Source organism: Gallus gallus, chromosome 1 (genome assembly GCF_016699485.2).
Source record: "Gallus gallus isolate bGalGal1 chromosome 1, bGalGal1.mat.broiler.GRCg7b, whole genome shotgun sequence".
In the NCBI taxonomy this organism is placed as follows: domain Eukaryota; kingdom Metazoa; phylum Chordata; class Aves; order Galliformes; family Phasianidae; genus Gallus; species Gallus gallus.
The window spans coordinates 175,470,636-175,496,607 of record NC_052532.1 but is presented as its reverse complement, the minus strand read 5'-3'; the positions used below and the strand labels follow the sequence as shown (position 1 = coordinate 175,496,607).

Here is a 25,972-nt window from a genome sequence, read left to right as displayed (position 1 = left end):
AGGGAGAAGATGAAAGTTGAAAGATGATTTTGTATACATGTATTACAGAGGAAGCAATTAGGGCTTTGTTAGATTTTGCAAGGATTTAGGATCTGCAGAAGTGTCCCTGCAGCTTGTAACATTCTGCTTTTGCATTATAGCAAAGTCCACTGCCATTCTACAGTGAAGCATCTATCTCTATTTGTCATTTTAAATATTATTCTGTAAATGTTTTGTAGTCATTCGTAAAAAATGAACTCCAGGCTGAAATTTGTCATGCAGTGTGTTGTTCCAGGAAATAAATTTTGCCCAAGAGAGCGATCATTTTGGCTATTTAAGCTTAACGTTATGTGCAAACAAGAGAGGAAAACCTTTCAGGGAGCTGTTCCCCAGTTCTCATGTTATCATGTGTATAGCACTTCACCTGCTCCAACTCCTGAATAAGCATCCATTTTTTCAGTGTTATCTTTAGCCAGTGCAAGATGCAGCTTTTGAGACCAGTGAAAGAAAATGGGTGAAAAGGTATTTCCAGATGACAGCATGACTAACAGTTGTGTGCAGTGGCTACTGTCAGTGAGGACAGAAAGCTTTCCAGGGCTTTTCACTAGGAAGATCATAGAATTGGACTGTAGGTTGGAAAGGACCTCAAGAGATCATCAAGTCCAACACCTCTGCTAAAGCAGGTACCCTACAGTAAGTCACACAGGTCGGCCACCAGACAAGTCTTGAATATTTTCATAGATGGAGACAAAACAACTTATTTGGGTTGTTTCTCCCATTCCAGTGCTCAGTCACCCCTACTGTAAAGAAGTTCTTACACAAGTCAATGTACCACGCTGTAAAAAACTTCTTCTTCATATCCAGTCTATATCTCATTTGGTTTGAAACCATTCCCCTTGTCCTATGACAACACACCCTGCTAAAGAGTCCATCCCCTTCTTTCCTAGATGTTGACTGCATCTGTCTTAGTTGCATGGAGAAGTGTCTCCCTGGTAGCTGTCACAGAATGTCTTAGCAGCTGTATATGTATTTGTGCAACAGACAATAGATTGCACATTCCAAGAAGTTTTAATATGTAATTACAGTACAGATGTAATGTCTCTGCAGATCAGATAAGGCTACAAAAAGTCTTCCAAAAGATCCTGCCGTACGCTTTTTGGCAACAGCCTCTGCTGGAAGAAAAAAATCATTAATACACTGAGCACAGAGAAGCTATTTATAAATAGGCCTTCTTGATGTTTTTTCAAGCCCAGCAGTAATACATTAGCTGTTTGAGTCCGATGAGATAGTTTAATATAATGCTACAATGGCATTTAGATGGTTTGCCAAATACAAGAAGACAAACCACAGTGTTATTAAAAACGCACCCTTGCAAGTTTTTGCGCTGTATTTACTGCCGTCGGTGGCAGTCAACCAGTGGAAACTTTCTTGAAAGACAGCTCATTTTCAGAGGCGTAGAAAACCCAAGAGGCACTCTGCTTTAGGTTGGTGCTCCTGGCAAGGGGCTGTCTTCTTCCTTCCATTATGCTTTTGGGTATTTATGTTCTCTGATTGCCTTGGATAGTTTACTGCAAGTAAACAATGAAACTAGATGAACAAGTCACTGATTTTTCCATACCAACCATTCTGTAGCATGAGGGCAGTAGTTTCCTAATGTTTGTTTTCCAGTGCTCTTTCATAACCAGTTTTTAATGATTAAAGCACCAGACGTGATCCTGCTCCATTCAGGGCATTAAGAGTGCCCACAGTGATGCCTGTGGTGCAGAACTGAGTCAAGGCAGGAGAAATGCTCGTGTGGCTCTTACTCCCTTTTTTCTCATTTTCATTCTCTTGCCGCTAATAATGTTACTTTAGGACTATTGTCTGTTAGACAGGCCAATTGAACTGCTATTTCTTTTTCAGATTCAATCATCTAAACAATTACATAAACGTTATTAAAGCAGTTGGTGGTCATAATGCATATTAGTCCATTAGGAACAAACCAGGTGTGACCTAACAGTCTTCACTGCTCCTTTTGTGTAGGCATTCCTGCAAAATCGTAGCAGCCTGTCCTCACATGAACTGTCTCTGCTTGGCTTAAGATGACAGCTCTCAGAAGTCTTATCCGGGGAAAGAACTCCAGAATAAAGGATGTAAACTGTTGGATTGACACCCCTAAATTATCACATTGACTGCTCCATTTTTAAATATGCAAAGATACCCCGTAATATTCATGAAGGTTACCCCACTTCACTTTGAGATGGACAACATCAAGGTCTCTGTAGAGATCTTGGTAAGAATTTGCAAGTATCCTAAAATGTTTGATGTCAGGACATCCTGACTTCACCAGTGAGAGCTTCTGGCACTAAGACAGCCTTACTACTGCATCTCCATACACTCCAAGTAAAATTACAGTAACATTGCAACACTTATGATTCACAGCCACATTACTTTTTCTGTGTCCAAAGTCCTACAAATGTTTCTTGTACAAACTAACAAAGCTTTTTACTAACCAAGCTTTTCCAGACACTAATTATTTTGACTTGAAAGGTCTCATACAAGCAGCATACAAGTGTGAACAGTTGTCTTTCTTCATGCTGTACAGAAGTGAGAGTTATGGCGCTTGGAGTGCAAACACTTTGGCTTATACATAATTTTACTGTTCAGAGCCATCCCCTTGGGATCTGTAAGATGAGTTAATACGGTAAAGTTCAGCATGTATGGAAGGATGCATTTGCTGGACAAGAGCTTATAGTTCACACGGTCATTATTTGCCCATGGTACTGATATTAGTTCCTTTTATGTCTGTTTTTTTCTCAAGTTTCACAAGAATGGAAGGGAGATCACTTGATTAATTCCTCTTCCTCATGGCACAAAAACGTAGAATTTCATCATTTCTAAGAGAAGGTTGTCTAAAATGTTCTTTTAAAATGTACAGCAACAGTTGCATACGTCCTTATGAAATCTAAGCACGATTGATTAACTGCTTAGCTTTGTAAAGTGGTTAAAAATGGAACACTGCTATGCTATTAAGCATTTCTCTTACTTCTTTTTTTGTTTTTCTTGCTGTCCTATGATTTCTTGCTAAGCTTCTGAACAATAGCATGCTCAGAACTGTATGACAGTTGCAGATCTCCCCAGTTTCAAGCAAAAGTTTCATATTCCTGTTTGTATAGCATTTCTACATCCAACAGTTATGGCAATCTGCCTGATGCTCCAAACAACAGTTATGCATTTTAAAAATAGTCAAAACGTATGCAAAAATACATTTTCACATACAAAAGTTCATACAAAATATCAGGTAGTCCATATCCATTTCTTCTTTAGTTCTCTGAGAGCACATACATAAATTGATGTTTGCTGTTTTCCACTGCCATTTCTTTCTATGACTGCTTCCAGTCATCCACAATTCCTTTCCAGTTAAGGTCATGATGAGTGTTTATGGCTACTGGTGCACTGTGGATCATGAGATAGAAGGAACCGAAATGACAGTAGAGCTTTTATTTGTAGAACTCAGTGTGAAAATCACGTACCAGGTTCAGCAGGGTATTTAGAATAAGAAGACAGTTTTACCCTTAAGTTTTTCATATACATGTTAGCAGACTCTCATGACTTCTAGCCACCGATGAAAATTTCTACAAGAAATACTTATTTTAGCACATGATGAATATTTGGATTGGTCTTCTGAGTTTTGACATGTTCTCTCACTAACATTGAGGCACTAATTTATCTGTGCTAAATGGATTTCTACAGAGTTCCCATTCTTTCTCTGTCCTTTATGTTACATAACCATAGATACAGTATTAAGTGCTCAGACCAGGACAGGCAGAGACTGCCTAAAACTCGATGGAGTTGAAAATAAATAGCATGGCATAAATGAGACCCAAGAGGACTGTATCCTTCCCTTTGCTGATGGCACGTGCCTGAGCTGGCGTAACATGCTGTTAATTGTAGGTAACATGCCTCTGCCATGTCATTATGCCTCCAGCTTTATTGCAGCTCCTAACCCAACAGCTTGGCTCCTAACCACAAAGTAGCTTTACATTTCAGATGGTCCTGGCTCCATTACTGGAGGGCTGGGCAAATGATGGCTGCTACAGTCTCAGGGTACTGTTTTGAACTAAATGCACTGTGTGGGAGATACAAGTAGTTATTGCAGGCACACAAGCTTGCATTGTGTCTCATTCAGTGGAGTTTCCAGCAGTGTGTCATGAAATGATCTATGGTTCCTCTTCCTGTTATGCTGTTACTATTAGAATCATGCAGCAGCTTGGTGGGAAGGAACTTGTGGAGGTCACCTACTCCAAGCTCTGCGCAGGTTGTATACTAGGAAAAATTTCTTCTTAGAATGAGTGGCACAGCATTGGAACAGGCTGCCCAGGGAGGTGGTGGAGTCACTGTCCCTGGAGGTGGTCAAGAAGCGTGGAGATGTAGCACTGAGGGACGTGGTTTAATGGTCGCAGAAGTGGTGGGTCAACAGTTCAACTAGGTGGTCTTAGTGGTCTTTTTCAGCCTTAATGATTCTATAATTCTCTGAAAGCTGAACCAACTTCACCATTAGGTCAAGTTTCTTGGGGCCTTACTGAATCAAATTTTGATAATCTCCAAGAACAGCGATTGTACGACCCCACTTGTTGATTTGCACCTGTGCTTCACTACTGTCATTAAGAAGAGTTTTTTCCTCATATTCAGTTTGATTGTTCCTTGTTGGAACTTGTGACTTCTGCTTATTTTCCTTAGCTGTGCACTTAGGAGAGGAGTCTGGCTCCATTTTCCCTGTTATTCCCCTTTTTCAGTAGTTGGAGATAACCTTTAGGTTCCCCTCAGACTTGTCTCTTCTAGGCTGATCCAAGTTAGGTCCTTCAGCCTCTTTTAATACATGGTCTATGAATTATGTAATCCAGATCTGTATCATCTCAGCAGCCTTCCTCTGAATCCTCTCCAGGATTGTACTGAGGCCCCAAACCTGTATGTGGTGCTCTATATGTCTCATTCATGCCAAGAAGAGGAAAGAATTGCTTCCTTGACCTGCTGGGTACACCCTTGCTAATGCAGTCCTGTACATATTTAGCCTTCACTGCAAGGACACACCACTGACTCATGTTCAGTGTCCTCCACCGGCACTTGTCCTCCAACCAGCTCCACCAGCAAAGCTGGAAAGTCCTGAGCAGTCCCTCGGGAGACTACATCCCTCTCCCTTCGGTTTGTAGACACAGGCAGACCAGGGCAAGGAGGAAGGCAACTTGCAGATGCTACCTTTACAGGACCCCATTCTTTGGAGCTTATTGCTTTGCCTTGCACAGAAGCCTCCCCAGTCTTCAGGCTCTTCCCAGCTTCTGAAAGAGGGAAGAGGATTGTACTGTTTGGGTAAGTAGAGAGTGAGACTACAATAAGGTGAGGTGTGCAGTTTAGAGAAATAACCTTTTTTTTCCTCAGGCTGAGCTGCTGGGTGCTTGCTAGTTTTCATGCAGTGTTTCTGGTATGCCTGCTAGTTTATGTCTGATACAGTCAAAAGATGCCTGATGCACAACTGCAGGTGCTATTGTTCAACTAAATAAAAGAAAGTAAACACGAGTATAAAGATCTTAAATCCTACCATTGCATTACATATCTTTTCTGTTGAATAGTGTGGGAAAAATTCCCAAAGCTCACAATGGAAATATTTCTCATTTTATTTATACATGTAAGGAGTGCATGGTGATAGAGTGGTAAATAGAAGGGTGATAGAATGCTGAAGCAGAGTCAAATTTGTGCTGATTTATGAAAATGAGGCTGCAGCCTTTTGACAGAAGAATTGCTCCAAGTGTTTATGAGCAATAGATACACTAAGCAGAACAAATGTAATTGTTTACGGAGCCGTGGTCGTAGCGATGTACTTGTTCTACCCTTTCAGGATCAGTAGCAGCGGGAAGGTAAGGCATTAGTTGTGCTTGACTTTTCCAAATAGTCAGATTTTGCTTTTTGCCTCCTGTGCTCTGAAATGAGAGCTTCCTTGCCAGCCTGTCCTTGGTGAGCCCCAGCCACTGTGCACACGAGGTGCGTGGGGTGCAGCATGGGGCTGCTGCTCCTGGATTTGTAGGGCAGCTTCTAGGTCAGTCAGTGCCTCGTGTGGCATAATTACAGACATTCCTTCTGCCTTCCTGGCAGCTGGAATTACTCCTAGAAATCTGCTTTGTGTGCTTTACAGAGCCTGTTTGGATAGTGTGACAGCAAAAACTCGCTGAGCGTTATACCCTTGAGTAGATGGTTTTAACTGATCTAACTGGGGTCCTTTAGTGCAGAGTCCAGTCTGGGTTCTACCACAGTTTTGGTTTTGTAACTGCTTCTTTAAAACAGGTTGGCGCTGCTTTTTACCTTATGTCTCAAGTCACAAGGAAAAATATTCTGGAAATGTAGATCAAATGAATTATAGACAAATGTTTTTTTTCACCATAGTTTAAGAGCGGGCAAAGACTTTCTGATAATCCTTTTCATTTCCTTTGGTTTTTACTGGTGGGTTGCCTCAGTATATCTGCAGTAATGTTTGTGAAAGTTTGAAAGCATTACAGAGCTGGTGGTGGTTCAGACTTCAACGTGCAAACCTGGCCAACTAAACTTAGGGTCCTGAATTTATCTGTAGGTGTTCATTCAAGAGCTGCTGCATTTGCCTACCATTGGATTCAGCAGAACTCAGAAAATGATGGGGAAAGGCAGCTTACCCTTGGCTACACTTGAAGTTAAACTGAGCTCAGCACCGGTTGTAACTGCTTTATCAGCAGTGGGTAAATCTGCTGGAGTAGACAAAGCTTCTGAGTTTCTGGTTTTTGCTCAATAGGAAGCAAATTTATGAACTTTTTTTTTTTGGTGTTTGTTATAACTAAATATATATTTTTTCTGTCTCCCAGATGTTTTTTTGGAAAGCAGGAAAGATTTAGCAGTCTTAGCAAAAAAAAAAAAAAAAAAAAAAAACCACCAGAAAACACAACGATCATTTTGGAAACATTTCACAATCCCCCTTTCTGTGTCAAGATGTTGTGCCGTACAGAAATAAAGTAAGTGGTGCTGTGGGGCCCAGCACATCCACCGTCCAGCTGCTGCAGATCTCACGATAAGCTGCAGTGTGTGGTTTTGGATGGAGGGGGATGTTGGACGTTGCTGGCTGGAGCTTCAGGGTGACAGTGCTCAGAGACGACAAGCAGATTCCTTTGCCGCTCCTTCCCATCTCATCTGATGGAAAACAGGAGGCAGGGGTGTGTCTGCCCCCTCTGCCATTGCCTCCTGTTTGCATTAGCAGCACTTCATGCTTTGCTGCTAACAGTACTGCTAAGAGGCAAGCCCCAGGGTAGTGTACACAGGTGGGCTGTGCTGTGACAGCGCAGACTTGGTCTTTCTGCTGATGTTTGGCTCCATTTGTTTGGGAGGAATCAGTTTTTGTCTTGACTACAATTCCCTCCAAAAAAACATATTCACTGTTTTCTTTCTTGCTGTTTTCATTTGCCCTGCAGTGAGAGATTTCTCTCCTGTGGCCCTTTGTTCAGGCCTTTCTTGTATTGACTGTGTTTTGCTTGTGGCTGTGGCATTATGGATCTTTGTGGACAGCAGCTCTCGGTGAGGGCTTTCCTTGCCTGATTTACCAGCTTTACAACTAAACCAGCCAGTATGCCTGCATCTAACACCATCTCTCTTCCCAGTGGTTTTCCCTGAGGTCCTACAGTTCGTTCTCCTTTGAAGTCTTGAATTGAATGGCGTTGTGCCTCAGATAGCATGAGCTGATCCTGTGCCTTTAACCAGGTGCAGTTATATGAAATGAAAGTAAAACCAAATATTTGTTTGAGTTTAGTTGCTGTGGTTATCGATCAGCTTCCTGAATTGCCATTGCTAAGGCCATCAGAGACTACTGCTTTTTGGGGGGGATCTGACTGGCAGCATAGCTTAGATCGAAGTTTGTTGTTAAAAGCAAATGGAAATGTAAAAAAAAAAAAACAGAAGTCTTGAAAAACCACAGCTATTAAGGTTTATGCCTTGTGGAGGCTTGATTGATGTTAATAATTAAAATAATTTGTCAGTTTTGATAATGAGAATCTTTAATCCCAAATCCCTTACTCCTTTGAAATAGTAGTAAGCAGGATCCTCTCCACACAACGTGCTCTGGGAATTTAGTCCTCACAGGTAATAAATTATTAGGGTAGCTCCTCATGCTTATATTACAAAATGCTGTTTTAACAAAAGAAACATACATTTACAAGTTTTATATGAAAAGGAAATAATTCATGTACATTATTTGATAAGATTTTTGGTCTCTCCACAGTTAAGATGTACCGATCCCCAGAGTGTAAGTGGAGATAAGTTAAGGAGGCGTACACAGATTTCTGCTCTTTGCATTTCCAAGGCCAACAAAATGCAGTGCTGGGCATTTAGTAGTTGGTTCTGGTGGTGGGAAGGACCCGTCTGAACCCTTCTCAGCAGTGTTCAGTGGTGTCACCATCTTGTTTGCGTGGGCTGAGCTTTCAGGAGCTCAGGAGCTTGGCGAGGGGCAATGCCCACACGTTTGCCATAGCTGGCATGTTTAGATATACAATGTGCTTCATGTGATGTGAAAACACGCAGGAAAATCAAAATGCTGACCCAAGAAAAAAAAAGTGAAAAAGAAACATGTCCTCATAGGCTTAGTGAAAGCAAGAAGCGGAGTGCTCTACTGGGTTTGGTATCACACAGGTATTTAGGAAAACAATGTGTAGATGGCATAACATTTGTATCTTGTACCGGACAGCCTCATCCAGAGTGACAGTGCTCTGCTTTCACACATCCCTTTTAAAAACTTTAAAATAAATTTCATCTTGGAATATTTTAAACTGTGAAATAAAAAGCCTATATTTTAGTGAAAAGTGAAACGTAACCAAAAACCTTTGCTTTTGCATATGAAACCTCTTGTTCCTTACCATTAGCTCTTTTATATCCAGTTTTTATATCTGCATTTATACAGATAGAACATAGGCCATTTTGTAAATAATGAAAAGACTAAAATTTATTGGCTGTAAAGGCACTAAAACCACTACAACTTTGAAATTCTGAATTGTAGCAGAAGCACACTCTACAAAAGCCACTCATCTTTTCAGATCACTTCAGTTTTACAAGCGAATAAGAATTACCTTTTCATCATTTTCTGGTGTGTAAAAACCTAGCATTTGATTCATCATTTCTGTTCTCTGCCTCTGAACTGCTCTTCAAGCAGAATGTTGTCTACTGAACAGTCTTCTTCACAATACACACCAACCTTTCCATCAACAGTTGGATTAGTTGTTCTTAGAGGTCTTTTCCAACCTTAACGATCCTGTGATTCTGTGAACAGGAGGTGTTCGAGAACCGTGGAGATGTGGCACAGAGGGATGTGGTTAGGGGTCATGGTGGGGATGGGTTGATGGTTGTACTTGGTGATCTTAGTGGACTTTTCCAACCTTAATGATTCTGTGATTCTATGATTCTGTTTACCCCTTCTGTGGGGCTCAGTTCTTGCAGCCCTGGTGTGAGATGAGGTGGTATCTCTTCTTCCGGAGAAGTCTCCGCATAGAATGCCATCTGTGTTCACAGCAGCATTTCTCAGGAGACAGTTCTACATTTCAGGAGATTGTTGTTCGTGCCACTTTTCTGTAGTAACTGCATCTCTTTCACACCCTATACAAATGTATTCCATCAGTCTTCTCCCCCAGTGGCTGGAGACGATTTCCCCTGCAGGAGCAGGTGGCTGTTGGGTGGCTGCTGGCCTCCCCTTAGCTGGTACAAAACAATTGTGGTTTTTTTCATGTAGGTGCAAACAAGAACAGAGGCACAGGTTCAGTAGCAGATGGTTAATAAGGTATTCAGGTGCTTCTCGTACACTTTTTAGTTCTAGAAATCAGACAGAGCAATCAGCCTAAGCTGTGCACAGTGTTAGTTGTACAACTATGTGTTTTCCACATATCTTGCTGTAAATATTCTGGTTTAATTTTCAGCACTGGGATGTGTAAGCAGCTGTGAGAGTCTGCGCCAGGAAATGTTTCCACAAGAGCCAGACTTCTCAACACATTTTGCATTTATTTCTCTCCAGTTTTACTTTTCTGTGTGTTCTGATAATTCTTTTGTGCATCTCTTAATTATTGCTGCTCTGTTTCTGTGGCAAATCAAAAACAATACAACCAGTCAATGGAATGGTAATGCTTTACCGTTATTGTCTTTTATTCAGTGCCTACTGATGATATCATCTTCAGTATTATTCTTACACTCCTTATTTTAACAAAACAAAACAAAACAAAACAGCTACTGTTAGTATTTAGAAGTAGGTCGTTGCTTTCCCTTTCCAGCCAGCTCTGTTTTACCATCCTGAGCTCTACTGCTCCAGTCCATGTCAGGGGGCAGACACCAACCAGCTCAGCTTCCTCTTCTCCTTGGTGTCTCCAGATGGTGGGGTGGGACGTGTGGGCTAAACGTGGCTTGGGATGGAGTACAGTTTATGGCAGAAACTGCAGTAGCACAGGGAAATTAACTCTTATAGACCTCTTGACTTCGTCTAGATAGATGTTAGGAAAGTCTTCGACCCTGTCTCCCACACTATTCTCTTGGAGATGCTGGCAGCCCATGGATTGGACAGATACACTTTTTGCTAGGTAAAGACCTGGCTGGAGGGTCAGTCCCAGAGAGTGGTGGTGAATGGAGTTAAATCCAGCTGGTGACTGCTCATGAGCGGTGTTCCTCAGGGGTCAGTGCTGGGGCCTGTCCTCTTCAGTGTCTTCATTGATGACCTGGATGAGGGCATTGAGTGCACCCTCAGTACATCTGCAGATGACACCAAGTTGGCAGGAAGTGACCATCTGCCTGGGGGTAGGAAAGACCTACAGAAGGATCTGGACAGGATGGAATGCTGGGATGAGGCCTATGGGTTGAGGTTCAGCAAGACCAAGTACTGAGTACTGTGTTCAGTTTTGGGCCCTTCACTGCAAGAAAGACATCGAGGCCCTGGAGTGTGTCCAGAGAAGGGCAAAGAAGCTTGAGGGGTCTGGAGCACAAGTCTGATGGGGAGTGGCTGAGGGAACTGGGATTGTTCAGTATGGAGAAGAGGAGGCTCAGGGTAGACCTTATTGCTCTCTACAACTGCCTAAAGGGAGAGTGTGGTGAGGTGGGGGTTGGCCTCTTCTCCTGTGTAACAGCAGTAGGACAAGAGGGAATGGATTCAAGATGTGCCAGGGGAGCTTCAGGTTGGGTGTTGAAATCTTCTCCAAAGGAGTGGTCAGCACTGGAATGGGCTACCCAGAGAGGTGGTGGAGTCACCAACCCTGGAGGTGTTTAAGAAATGTTTAGATTATGTTCTGAGGAACATGGTTTAGTGGGAAATACCGGTGACAGGTGGACAGTTTGGTTGGATGATCTTGGAGGTCTTTTCCAACCTTTGTGTTTCTATGATTCTGTGATTCTTTCCTAAAACATCATTACATGGGCTCAGGCTTAGCATAGTGGTTATTGATGATGGACATCTCAGAGGGAAAGTGATATTGATGAAGCTAAACAAAAGTATTTGATTATCAGATCATCATAGAATTGTTTGAGTTGGAATAGACCCCTAAAGAGAGTCCAACTCTCAAGTGAGATAAGTATATATGACATCCAGCCGATCTTCATCTGAAAAAGATGCAGTTTTAGTGAGCTCAGCAGAGAATTTGTTACTGTGCTCCTGAGAAACAGTCAGTGATATTGGTGGATAGAAAATGCACAGAAACTTGTGGTGCCTGGTTCATTTTCAGATGTTATTTTCCTTCTAAAGGAGTGCTGCTTCATTTGGTTGCACTGTGCAGGCAAAATGTAAGGGCAATACTATATACTGAGGAAAGCAAAGCCTATGCTGTGATTCTTGGCCAGTTATCTTTAGGGTAGGTTTAGGGGCACAAGCAATTTCCAGCCTTCTCCTCCTAGTGTACAGAAAGGGCCAAAGTCCTTCCCGTCCTCACTGTTCCTGACCAGAGATGCCATCTGAGGCATCAGCAGCCCCAGGAGCAGCAGAGTGACCTGTTCTGCTCTGCTCCACCAGTGCTGACATGGGCTTTTTACATTCTCTATCCTTGTATTGATGAGGAAGGGGAATAAGAGAATGGCTGGATGGCTAGCAGCTGACAAAGGTCAACTCACCATTTCAACATTTGTTAAAGTTTTGCATCACTAGGTGACAGATTTGGTGAGAAGAGTATTGTTGTGCAAGAAAGATGGATGATTTTCCCCATATATTTCTCAGTTCCCGAAACTTTCCTCATCTGCCTGTGGTACCACAGAGTGTTACTGATTACTGATTAGAATCATAGAATCACAGAATCATTTGAGTTGGAAGGGACCTTTCTCTGAAATTCCTCTGCAATGACCAGGAACACCTACAGCTCCATCAGGTGCTCAGAGCCCTATCCAGCCTGAGCTTGAGTGTCTCCAGGGATGGGGCATCCACTTCTCTGGGCAACCTGTGCCAGTGCCTCACTGCCCTTATTGTAAATTGTTTTTTTCTTATATCCATTCTAAATCTCCTCTAAAGGAGGGGAGAAATGTGAGCTGACTGCCCTCAGCTTCCTTTCAAGCCTATTAGTGCCTCTTCCTACATGCTCTGACCAATGAAGAGCAGCTAGAGCTCAGCTTTTACACTGAATATGGAAAAGAAAAAGAGAAGTACACACACACACACACACAAAATCCCCCCCAAACCCCACCAGAAATAAATGCATATATTTAATTTAATAAATACTTATTTCTTTTTTCTTTCTTTCTTTCTTTTTTTTTTTTTTAATGTGGGAAAAAGGACAGAACACAGATGCAGTTTAAAGGTCCTGCTTTAAAAGGTTTTGGGGATGAGAGCTGTAATACAATTCTGTGGTGCTGAAGTGAAATCCTTACTACTGTGTTCTGTTTCATGTATTCATTTAATTAGCTATTGTTTGCTGAAGAGATGGAGCTATGCCAGGAGCCCGGAATCTGGACTCATACAAAATGTGTGTGTGCGTCATGTAAAGAAACCAGGTCTGAGCTCAAAGGCAGTTATTGTGAGCAGAGCTCAATGACTGCATAGGCTGGGAGGACCCGCTCATAGCAGGTGTTAGAAACATGAGCTCAGCCTTGCACCTAGACTCTATACACAGAGCAAGGGACTTAATCAGCTCTTCTAATTAGAGCCCCTGTGAGTGCCTGATTAAAAACCCAGCACCATTGGGAGTGTTGCAGGTGCTTTGAATTCTGGGTAACGTGGAACACATTGTGATTTCCATTGTCGATACTTTGGTTGTAGAGAGTACTGAACTACTCAAGAAATATCTGAGAATATCTCAGAGCTGAGATATCTGAGTCACAGCGAGGATAGAAGATGAAGATGGTCACCTAATGAGTGGGGATCAGGAAAAGACAGAAGCATTTAATGCTTTTTTTGTCTTAGTTTGTAATATTAATGCTACCCAGTCACTGAGTTGAAGAGTCATGACTGGGGGAACAAAGACTTTCCATTCACCAAAATTAGTACCAAGTATCAGCTTATCATTCACAAGCCCATGGGGCCTGAAGGATTCACCCTGGAGTACTGAAGGAGTCAGCAGATGTTACAGCTGGACTCCTCACAACAAAGTACCAAAGGTCTTGGGAGTCTGGGGAGGTCCCTGCCAGCTGGCTGCTAGTCACCATCATACCCATCTACAAGGGCATGAGAGAAGACCCAGAAAACTATAGGCCTGTCACATTACTAAGGCAGGACCTTCTCTTTGAGCCCACGCTGACTGTGCCTGGTAATTGGTAATTTTATATCCTTCTACGTAATATAACATCACTGCTTAGTGGATGAAGGGGATCTGATTGCATCAGTGGATGTAATCTTTCTGGATTTTAGTAAGGCTCTGATGCCACCTCTCACAGCATCCTTCTGGACAGACTGTCCAGCTGTGAGATGAACAGGTTTGTGTTATGCTGAGAGCTGAGCTGGCTGCAGCTCAAAGAGCCGCAGTGAATGGAGCTGCATCTGGCTGGAAGCTGCCACTGGAGATGTTCCCCAGGCTCAGTTCCAGGGCCAGTTCTGCTCAACATCTTCATCAGTGATCTAAAAGTATCCTTAGCAAGTTTGCTGATGGCACTAAACTGGGAGATGCTGTTGAGTCCCTGGCTGGAGAGCAGCTCAGCAGAAGGGACGTGGGGGTGCAGGTGACAGCAGCTCAGCATGAGATGGAGAAGAAGGAGAGCACTGATTTGTGCAACACAAAAGAAGAAACCCACAAATGTCCCCTAATAGAGCTGGAATTTTAATACTTATTTCTTATCTCTACAGTAGTGCTTTAAATGCTTCAGTAGCAACTCTTGGTGCAATAGAGGCATTGTTATAGCAGTATGAAAGTGCTCAGAGCCTTGATGTGGGGTTCTGTCCTCACTTAGCTGTTTACGGCTATCAACAGTTTTAAATCTATGTGTCTTAAAAGTAGTACCAACTGCTCTTCTAACCAGGACAGTTTTAACTACGTCTTCTCAAGTCAGAGATCTGGGCTACATTAGGAAGCTTTGCTGAGGCCACAAAGCTGTGGCTGAAAGAGAATCTGAACTGTTTGAAAGTACTCCATTCTGGAAGTTTGCAAATTTTAACTTTATTTTTAGTTAGTGTAATTCATGATATTGGTGCAATATTGTCTGTTGTTTTTTTTTTTGTTTTCTCATAGGTTGGCTGGATTAACTGGCTGTCATTCAGAGGGAACTTGACAGATCTATTTTGCTTTCGTTGAACCTCTCTACTGCACTCGTAAGGATTTCCTGGATCCAGAAGCTGCACTGAAGGCAACTGAGCAGTCACAAAAATGTGACTTTGACAAGAGACTGCGAGCTTTCTGCTGAGGAATTTCTTACTGATCTATTTGTAATTTAAGCCTATAACCGAAGCACGCATAATAGTTAGTTAATCTGATAGGGGAAAAAGGCTTTCTCGTTACGTAGGGCTGCCAAAAAGGCAGTCACTGGAAGCTTCAGAATGAGTGCTCCATTAATCCCAAACAAGTCATGTTACTCCCAGCTTCAGGATAACCGCGGTGAAATAAGAAATAATAATGAAAGCACAGTGAGCTTGGGGGATACCAATGCCAACCAAATAGTGACAAAAGTTAGAACCACGGAAGGGGATATCAAGAAACAGGGTTTGACAGATGAGGGTGGAAACGTACACTCTGGAGGATCAGAGAGAGTTACTCGTCTGGATACAGAACAGAATAAACTGGTGTTCAGAGACTCTCGGACCTGTAACACCAGCGTACAGGAGAGTAAGCTGCCCTCAACCACAAGCAGGGAAATAGGGAAGGACAGCAGGACCAGCGAAGTTAAGGATATAGCAAGGCATATCAGGATTAGCCGAGGACAGAGTCTGTCCAATTTAAAAAGTAGCACAAATGATGCTAACCTGGAGATAATTTCGAAAGGTGATGTTGACTTCACCCAGAATTTTCCTAAGGGTAAAATGTCCAGGACTGTGGAGATGGAAAGAATAAAAAGGCTCTCTTTGGGCAGACCCAGTAAATTTTCTCCTCAATCTGAAACACTTACGAAAGAATGTGTTGGCCGTGTGTCTTGTAAACGTCTGCTTTCCGCATCATTGGATTCCATTGACAGGTCACACCATTTGATTGGAAATACAGAGAAATCACAAAAGACTTCAACAGATCATTTTCTCGGGATGGTGTTTCATCCACTCGACAATACCTCAGAGGAAAATACTGTCTTTTATTCCAAACCATCTACCTCAGGGAACAAGAAAATAAGTAAACCAGAAAATGTACCAAATGTTAACACTGAAAGCACACTGCATACTTCTCATACCAATCATCATTCAGCTGTTAAGCCCAGTGAGATTGCTAGTAAATCAGAAGCACAATTAGGTCAGGGTGATAAAAGTAAGAAACTGGAGCTTAAGGCTGTGACATCCCTACAATCTAAAAATACATGTCAACAAAAGATTGAGAGAATTATGGTGGTAGAGTTTCTGGGATGTAAAAAAGATGGAAGTACAACAGTAAAAGAACTGAAAGAGTCTGGATCTGACACATCAACATTTCAAACATCCCATTTTCAAGACATCTGTGATAAAGCAGAGGATTCCTTGTCAAATCAGGTTGTAACCTCTTCTGACGACAAATTGCGAAGTGATAACTTCACCATCCATGGGGAAGGAAGAGGAGGCCATGACAATGACAGTGGGGCAGCTAGCCAGGTTAGTGAGGAAGACAGAGAAGTGGAAACAATATTCCCACTCACCTGCAATGGTAATTCCAGTAGCAAAGTGACACCTAGAAACAATGAAAATTTACATGAAGCTGATGCAGGCTGTGCTGGAACAGTTGGCGAACAGGTATCTCTTGTACGTAACGTGTATCTACCTGACAGCAAACCCTTGCAAGTTAATGAGAATAAACTGATGCTGGTCAAAGGAAGCACTGAGGATGCTGCCGTGCCTGCTTCTGATCTCTCTGAACAAGAGAGAGTGTGCAGTGCAGAGACAGTGTCAAACCAACAGCCTGACAACCACGTCAGTGATGTGGAAACCTTCTCAGTTCCAAGTAAAAAGACAGCTCCTGCACAGAAACATCCTCCAGATGAAGCACCAGAGAGCTGTAAGGTTTCAGCAAAGGCTGACACCTTTTTATGTGTTCCAACTCATGTGCGCCCGGTGGCAGTGCTGGATGTTAATAGTCAGCCCACGCTATCAAACAGTAATTTGAAGGACCTTTATGCTCTTCCCGTTGACAAACTGTCACCTTCCTCAGTCCTACCTCCTGTTGACAGCACGCAGTTAATGAACATATCCCCCAAAGTGCCTATGAAGACTGCCAGCAGCAGCGCAATCCCCAAACCTATCCTGGTCCACTCCAAGGGCTCCCTCACAGATAAGGTGGATGTGGACAGTGACTGCAGTGAGAAACTGGAAGAAAGCATGGAGGTGAAACCTGCCCTACCCAAGCCCAAACCTGTGAGACCTAAAATCATCACATACATCAGAAGAAACCCTCGTTCAATAGAGCAGCTTGACCCTTCATTTGCACCAGCGGGGTTGCCGTATGGTACCGCAGCATGCGCAGTGCCCATCTCTACAGAGCAGAAGGCATCCGGTGGAGGGGAAGGGAAGGCCCCCAGCATCCTGTATGACAAATTTAAACCTGACCTCCAAAAGCCAAGGCTCTTCAGTTCTGGACTGGTAGTGTCAGGAATTAGGCCCCCAGGTCATCACTTCGGTCCAATGGATGAGAAGTTTCTACAGGAGGTAAGCAGGTGGCTTTGACACTTTTGTAGGCCAGGTGGTGAGAGTTTGCTTACTTGTTGCTGCCAGAAGTTAGTTATCAAACCTTAAAGAAGTAAATCCTAAAGCAAAGCAATATGTGATCATTAGAAATAAACGTAACCTTTTCTGGCACTGACCTTGATGTGGTGTCTGATCTGTGACTGGAAGTTGTCACCGTGTTCCTCCAGCATTTCCCAGCATACCAGCCACCTGCTAGTGTATAAATAGAGATGTTCAGATAGGAAAAGGCATGCTGTTTGAATTTATCCTTAAATGGAACTTCTGTTTTTTTTTCCAAAGAACACCTTTGGGAAATTAATGTAATTTGCTCACAGAGACTTTTCCTCCTTAATGGGAATGTTGGCAGGTTTTTGCAGTCCGAGCACTAGCAGTCCATATGCATTCTCTTCTATTAAGCTATACAGAAAAACAAGAACTGTGAGATTTCATTAGATTATATACATCATGTGGGAAAAGATTTCCTTTTGACTCATTTTAAGCAGTGTGCTCCATTGTCTAGCATCTTAAAATAAGAAAACTCCTTTCCTGGGAAAGTCTTCCTGAGCAGCCAAAAGGTAATGGAAGTTCCTCTGCCCAGTTCGGAGACCTTACATCTGGTTGTGTTTTCACCTTGGTAAGCCAGGAAGGAGTGCTGGCACCCTGCAGTCCCTGCTGGGTGAGCACAGTGGTTGAATGTTGATGTGGCTTGGTAGGTGGTGAAAGGACAGGGAAGAGGGGGTTATATTTAGGTCTGTGATGTGCCCTTGAATCTACTGCTTTGGACCTGCGGTAGCTAGCTCAAAAGACAACCTTTCTATGTAAATACCAAAGATCCCACAACTGTATTTAATTTTAACCAATCCTAAAATAATTAAAAAAAAAAAAATTACTCATTTTATATACCTACCTCATTCTATATGCAGTGTTTATCCAAGGAACAGCCTTGAAGTAATACATTTGGTGACAGAGTTGACAATCAGAAGCCAGCAAATACCCACATTAAGATCTCATATGTGAGTGTCGATTGGCCCTTCTTTCATGTTAACAGACAACTGTTGAAATGATCTTGTAGTTTTTTGTAAGAGTATTATCTCGTCTCATGCAAAGTGCTTGCTGTCCTTTCCCATTCAAGTTCCGTAGTTTATGCCTTGTGTTTTGCATCCAGAGGACAGATTACTGAAGTCATTGTGAGCTTGTCTGTGCCAGCCATTACTAGGGTATCTTCACAATGTCCCTGTAAGGTGAGAGAAAATTACTGGATTATTACCATTTAACTGAAATTAAAACCAGAGTAATGCAGGCAGTGCAGCTGTCTGGCTCTTTATAGGGTGACATGACCTTCTTTAGCTTGGAGAAGAGAAGGTTCCGCAGAGACCTCATTGTGGCTTTCCAGTACTTGAAGGGAGCATATAAACAGGAGGGGGAATGACTGTTTGCATGGGTTGATAGTGATAGGACAAGGGGGAATGCTTTTAAACTCAGAGGAGATATAGGTTAGATATTAGGAGGAAGTTTTTCACTCAGAGGGCTGTGATGCACTGGAACAGGTTGCTCAAGGAGGCTGTGGATGCCCCATCCCTGGAGGCATTCAAGGCCAGGCTGGATGTGGCTCTGGCAGCCTGGTCTGGTGGTTGGTGACCCTGCCCATGGCAGGGGGGTTGGAACTACGTGATCTTTGAGGTTCTTTTCAACCCAGGCCATTCTATGATTCTATGATTCTCTAGACCATAGGTTTCTACAGTCCATACAGTTGGTATTTGGAAAATCAGGCAACATTAGCTAACACAGCTGGAAACAAAGGAGCAATTTCTGGTAACTGTGGAGGACTGTTCTTAGCATGAAAAAGACTCAGGTTGTGGCAGGTATGCAGTGTAGTTTACTCTAGAGTAGAAATAGCAGGATGATATTTATGTTCTGGAGAGGGCCCAAAGCATCTTATCCCCCTGTAAATATGACTGAGTAGGTCTTTTAAGTAAAAGGAAAGCAATTAGAATCGGTACAGGTAGATCAGAATCACCCTGGCAAATTGACAGTGCTGAAGACTCAGAGCATTTGTAGAGAAGGATACGCTGGAGCAGGGTGAGTACTCTACATTAACTTTGTGAGGGAAACATTCCCAGATTGCCCTATTTCACATATCCAATTTGGGCTTTGATCAGCATTTTATAGCTCTTTACATATCTAAGATGGGGGTGTTAATAGCTGCTATCAATCAGACCTGTAATCTCTAAGCAGCCTTCAGCTAGCTAAGCAGTAGGCATAGTTAAATGCCCCCTTGGGTGCCGTGATCTGGAAGTGACAGGGAGGTGCTGTCTTGGGCACTACCTGTCTGAGGAAGGCTGGAGGGCTGTCTCTGAGGCTTTAATGTTTGACAGCATTATAAACAAAGCAACATGAAGGAAGGTGTTGAGCAACCTCACATCCTGGCACGGCTGCCAGCGCTGCTCAGAGTTACCCAAGCTTTGGAAATTCCCAAATGGTTCATGTGTTTGCTTGCAGACTTTGCAGCTCTTTCTGACAAGATCATTAAATGGGAGGAGTGGGGAATGCACAGTACAGTTCTGAGCTGAGCGTCCTGTTAGTGGATGGGCTGTACTAATCCAGATCTGTTTTAGCAGCTCTGTAATGACCTTATAATCAATAGTTGCATATGATTCTATGGGGACCAGTTAAATCCTGCGCTTGAGGAATTTGCTGTTTAATACAAAAGAGAAAGGAGTGTGTCTTATTAACAAGTTTATGTCTCTCTATGAGCTCAGATCTCTAAGAACCAAATCTATTTCCTGAGAGATAGTTGGGTAAATCCTTCTCTCAGCTTGAGAAAATGTTTTATCCTTGCAATTGTTATGCGTGCATATCTCTGTGTTACCTGTAGCATGCTGGCAATAAAGATGAACTGGAGGTTTCATTAAGCTGACCCAGTTTATCAGAATTGCCTGCATTCTATATTTAAGGATTTCCCCTGTTCCTCATTCCTCATACTGAAGTATTTGGCATGAATACACTTGGTGTTTTTATTGGCAGTCAATATGAGAGGATAAGAGTATAGTGAAATCTGATTGAAATAAATTCATCAGAAAATTGAAAAGCTGTGGATGCCCCATCCCTGGAGCTGTTCAAGGCCAGGTTGGATGGGGCTCTGGGCAGCCTGGTCTAGCATTAAATGTGGACGTTTCTGGCCCTGCCTGTGGTGGGGAGTTTGGAGCTTGATGGTCCTTGAGGTCCCTTCCAACCCGGGCTGTTCTGTGATTCTGTGATTGGGGAGAAAAAAATACTGGAATCTTACCCAGAAAAAAAACAAAACAGGCTTGTATCTAGAAATTGAAAATAAGCAGCTAAGCATCTCCCACAGTCCAGGCATAGAGAATCACCTGTACAGTGAAAACCTCTATCCCAACTTGTACAAGTAGGTCAGGGAAAAAGGGAAACTGGAATATCTCATAGCAGGAAATAGTACTACAAACAAAGGAAAAAAACACAGAGCAAAAATGTAACACTCAGTGTTTGTTGCATCTGTCCACCTAGTTCCTGTGCAGAGACCTCAAAGATTCCATACTTAATGGTTTAAGGCCTATCTTGTCTCTTTTAGCAAATTAAAGATTTGCTAAATTAGGTTTAAAGCTCTTGAAGCAGCTCAGATCAAGGCTTTTACACCCAATGTTAAAGTGCATATTCTGAATGCTTATAATTGCTAAATAGAAATTGATTTGGTATATTATATGCATCTTAAGTTGCAGCAGAGTTAATTAATTGCCAGTTACTTTTCTTCCTGGGTAGCCTATGGCACTCTTTTTTTGATTAATTTTTAAGCAAATTTATTTCAGAATTTCTATTTCCTCAGCCTTTTTTTTTTTCTTTTTTTTTTTGTTTGTTTCCTCTGGCCTAAATAAAGTATGCTGAAGAAACATTTATGGGTTCTTTCTAGATTATGAGAATTTTACATTTTATAAGGACATGCTGGAGAAGTTGATCTTTACTCAGAAGAGCAAACAGTTCTTTGCAAATGAGAGAGATAAAAGCCCAGAGAGCTTCTGGCATTGCTTTATGTCCTAGTCCTGAGTCTGGGAAAGCAGTGCACAGAGGTGAGGTTATGGGCAAGGATACAAGGGCTCAATCAGGGAACCAGGTCTTCACTCAACCACATGTTCTCTCCTGACAGCCAGCCTGGCCTTGAATGCATCCAGGGACGGGGCATCCACAAACTCTCTGGGCAACCTGTTGCAGTGCATCACAGCCCTCTGAGTGAAAAACCTCCTTCTAATATCTAACCTAAGCCTCCCCTGACTCAGCTTGAAACCATTCCCCCTTGTCCTACCACTATCCACCCTCGTAAACAGTCACTCCCCCTCCTGTTTATATGCTCCCTTCAAGTACTGGAAGGCCACAATGAAGTCTCCCCAGAGCCTTCTCTTCTGCAAGCTAAACAAGCCCAGTTCCCTCAACCTTTCCTCATAGGAGAGGTGCTCCAGCCCTCTGATCATCTTAGTGGTCCTCCTCTGGACCCGCTCCAAGAGCTCCACGTCCTTCCTGTACTGGGACCCCAGGCCTGGACACAGTACTCCAGATGTGGCCTCACAAGAGCCGAATAGAGGGGGACAATCACCTCCCTCTCCCTGCTGGCCGTTTTTCTTTTACTGCAGCCCAGGATGGGCATTTAATGCTGCCAAATGGGCAGCTGTGTTTTATAGCTCTGGTTTGGAATATTCTAACAGCCCTCTGAAAATACAGCGTACGGAAATACGCACAATTCTCCGTGTGGGTCTCTTCAGGAACTCAGAGGCACAGATGATGCTGCATATTTTGCAGTAAGGATGTAAGGATATGTAGGGATTTTCTCATGGGCAGACAATTTGACAATCCTGTTTCTCCCTTAAGAAGAACTTAAAATAGCTTCAGCTTTATGTGTAACTATTTAAGTTAAAACAGACTCCCTTTAAAAGTACATGTATCTCAGTAAGCATTTTTTAAATAACTTCTAATAATAATTCCACTTGCACACTCTTGGTGTATCCACCTATTTAAATAACATCATCTGTCAGGAATTGACAGTAGCTTCATTTTCTCTAACTGAAGTTATTTTTGTTTGTCTATTTGTTTTTTGGGAAGCATTAGATTCTTTATTTGGGTTTGGCTGGATTCAGAGCTTGGAACATATGCAGAACCTGTTCTAGTGAAGCACTGGCACAGGTTGCCCAGAGAGGGGGTGGATGCCCTATCCCTGGAGACATTCAGGGTTGGGCTTGGATGGAGCTCTGAGCACCTGATCTAAACGTAGGTGTCCCTGTTCACTGCAGGGAAACCTTTACGGGTCCCTTCCTACTCAAATGAATCTAGGATACTATGATTCTATTTGTGGAGAGAAGTTGGTATTGTTAGGCCATCCCTCTTAAAATTGACCAGCAGTCTACAGGGGTCTGACGCCCAGACTGACAAGGAGGAAAAAGTAGCTTTTGCGAGCAATTCAGAGATCCATATGCTGTCTACATATTGATATATTGCATAATATCTGTGTTCATGGTTTTTCCTTAGGTTGGGGAAAGGCCTGCAAAAGACGAATTTTGTCCTCCACCATATACTCACTACGAGGTCCCACCAAGTTTTTATCGGTCTGCCATGATACTTAAGCCACAGTTAGGACTGGGTGCAGTCTCCAGGTTACCGTCTGCCAAAAGCAGGATTCTCATTGCAAGTCAAAGATCTTCAGGCACCTGTCTTCATCAGCAAGGAGAAATAGCAAGTGCTCCCAGCCTCTATCATCCTGATGCTTCAGGTATAGTATGATCTTTCTTTCCTTTAAATATAGTCACCAATAAGATATATGTATATATATATATATATATTTCAGATAGAAATATCAGATAGAAATGAGCAACATCTTGACCAGGTACTACACAGCTCCAATAGCACTCTTTGAGAAGTATCATTTTATCCTCAGGCACGTCTGGCTGTGGAGTCTGGGTCTTGCACAGAAGTTGTTAAGTAGGTCATTGCTGAAGGAGGAGGATCAATTTCAATAATAATTCTCATTATGCTCTTTTTCATCTTCCTCCTCCTTGTAAGTGCCTGAAAAATCTTTGCTTTTGTCATGTGGAAGGTAAGGAAACATTTTCCCCCATCATGAAGACCCTATTTTTCAATCTGACTATGACATTGGCCATCACGTTGCTCTGAAAATGTTGATAGTGTTCAGAGGGAGAGACCTCTCTGGAACCCTGGTATACACCACTTTGGAGACAACATTTTTTAAAACCTTTTGCTTCCCAGCTACTGTGCAGGGCACAGCATGACCCTGGGCAGAATTACAGGGGAGGGAAAAGGAAGAGAAAAGTCAGGAGGAGAAGCATACAACACCATGAGACGGAGAGTAATCACCTGTGCAGTACACTCCTTGGTAGCCTGGAAAGGCTTGGAGGTTTTAACGACATACATTTAAGCAGCAGCAAGTTCATGAACAACTGAAAATCAGACATTGCCAGTGAAATATAGCTGCTGTTAGGAGCTTACAGCTCTGCAGAGATTTTTAGATAATAGTCAAAAAAGATTACTTTGAACAATGGCTTGAGGTTGTACAGTCCCTCCTCTTGCCCCAGGACTGAATTCCTTTTGAAAAATGTTTATTTAACCCATTCATGAAAAGCAATTTATAAAAACCTCCATAATGAGTGATTTTGCAGCCTCTGAAGGAAGGCTGCACCAGTGCAATACTGCATTCAAGTTACAAGTTTTCCTTAGTATTTTGCCTAATTTTTGTTGCTATTTACATCCTCTCCTATGTGGAGTTCACATGGGTCTCTTCTGCTTTGCAGCTATCTATAAATTGTTTCTCTCCCCACTGTCTATGTCTCTGTACTAAAACTTCATAAGAGATTTAGATACAGAATGGAAGTATGCCAGGGTATCTTGACTTAACCAGAGAAGAGAGTGTGAGCCTCAGTACAGGCTACCAGTACAGGATCCAGCATTTATCAGCAAATCAAGGTTCTCTGTAACACAAGACCTTGCCACTGTCCTTTACTATTTGACTTTGTATCTGGAGTTTATCTGCATTGATGCTATTAGCAGAAGCTGATCAAGCTCTGCTGTGTGACTTCTCAGATGCTACAAGATTATGCACTAAGTAGTAGATATCAGTTTAGCCCTCTAAATTGAGTGCAGTCAGCATGGAATGTAGGAATACAGGTGCAGAGAACAACTGGATGACATTTTCCATTTAATTGGAAGTGCGAGAGGCTGCTAGTTTAGGATACAACTCAGGTAAGCTCTTGCATAACAGAAGGAAGTTCGGTAGAAATGAGAGGAATATACAAACAGGTCCTACTAATGAATACAGTCACTTTTCTACTCTTCAGAAATGAATATTGCCCTGATTTTCATTCATCCAGTGTAATTATCATTGATTATTGCAGGCATAACTTTCTCTAGCCATTTTTAATCTATAGAGAGCTGTATATGTATTAATTTGCCATCTTCCTATACCGACATTCAAAAATCTAAACTCTGTCAGCCTATCTGTCCTATTTATCATCTGTAATCCCATCTTTAAAAATTCCAGTGAATGAGAAGCATGTAGGAAACTGCAGTAGCAATCCATTCCTATTCCATTGCAGTTCCCATTTCCTGAAGTTTTCCTACTTCTCAACAGCTGGGGTATTTGGGAATCTTATCACTGATTGTTTCTTGGACCTTGTCTGCTCTGGAGGTCAAATTTAGTCCATAGCTCCCTGCAGTTTCCTTCCTACAACAGTTATTTTGTTTGTTTCGCTCCAGCCTATTGATACCTCACTGTTTCAAAGAAGCTATTAAAGATAACTCATAGTAGTCCAATAATTTGCCTGCCATGTCCTTCAGTATCCCAAAGTTTGCTTCATCTGGTCTGCGGACTCTAATTGCTTTTATTGATTTTAAATTGCCCAAGACTTGTTCTGGAGAAGCTGCTAATGTCTCCAGTTTTTCAGTGTCCGCCCCAGGACACGTATGTTTTCATTTCTGGCATCTCACTTTCTGTTTTCCTCGTGAGATGAAAAGCATGTCTAATCTTTTCTGCAATATCTTGTTCTGTTGCAAAGTACTTTGCATTGCTTTGTGATGATTTATTGCCTCCCATATTGATCTTTCTTGTATTTCTGATTTCTTTTATCAGTTATGTTACATTATTTTAGTTTTGGCATGTTATTTCCCACTTACAAACTTGAGATTAGCTTCTAATCACCTTGCCTTTGTTCAAATCTTTTGACATGTACATCTCAAATGACTTAATCTTTCATCGGCATCTAACTTTTTAAACCAGCATATCAGTCTTTTCATCTTTAATAATTCCTTTTAAGAACAACGAGTTGCCCATGAAAAAGGTTCAGGTGACAGCAGATGGAACTGAAGTAGGAGAAGGAGGGAGGCTGGGTGGGAGGGCAGCCCCAAAGCCAGCATGGGGCTGCACAGAGGGGCTCAGAGCAGGGCTGGTGTTAACAGCATTAACCTGTAGTATCAGCAAGGCATGCTCATACCTACGCAGGCCATATGGGTCATGTCAAACTAGTGATGTTAATGTACTCAACACCATTTTCAGCTTTTTATCAACCACTTTCCTCTAATTTGGCAGTTCGTTGTGGTATTAAACTTTAATCTGATATATTGTTTTTGATGCTGTATTTCAGAAACAGGATTAAATGCAGATTAGGTGTATTCATATTTACAAATGCAAGGAAAAAAATGCATGAGCATATAGTCAGTGTGTTGGTAGTGGTGCTG

The 25,972-nt window shown here is 42.3% G+C and overlaps 1 protein-coding gene across 5 annotated transcripts in view; it reads left to right on the top strand.

Annotated features, from left to right (window-relative positions):
• The window catches only part of MTUS2 (microtubule associated tumor suppressor candidate 2), a 270,353-nt gene that overhangs the window by 90,206 nt on the left and 154,175 nt on the right, over positions 1–25,972 (top strand). For 4 of the 5 annotated variants that reach the window (XM_417117.7, XM_046909909.1, XM_015278698.4 and 1 more), the window contains 2 exons: positions 14,628–17,209; positions 22,757–22,997. In XM_417117.7, the coding sequence (XP_417117.3) occupies positions 14,933–17,209; positions 22,757–22,997 (2,518 nt within the window). In that variant the 5' untranslated portion in view covers positions 14,628–14,932. Of the gene's footprint in view, positions 1–5,172; positions 5,326–14,627; positions 17,210–22,756; positions 22,998–25,972 lie in introns of those variants that run through there. The other variant, XM_015278689.4, reaches the window with a different exon arrangement.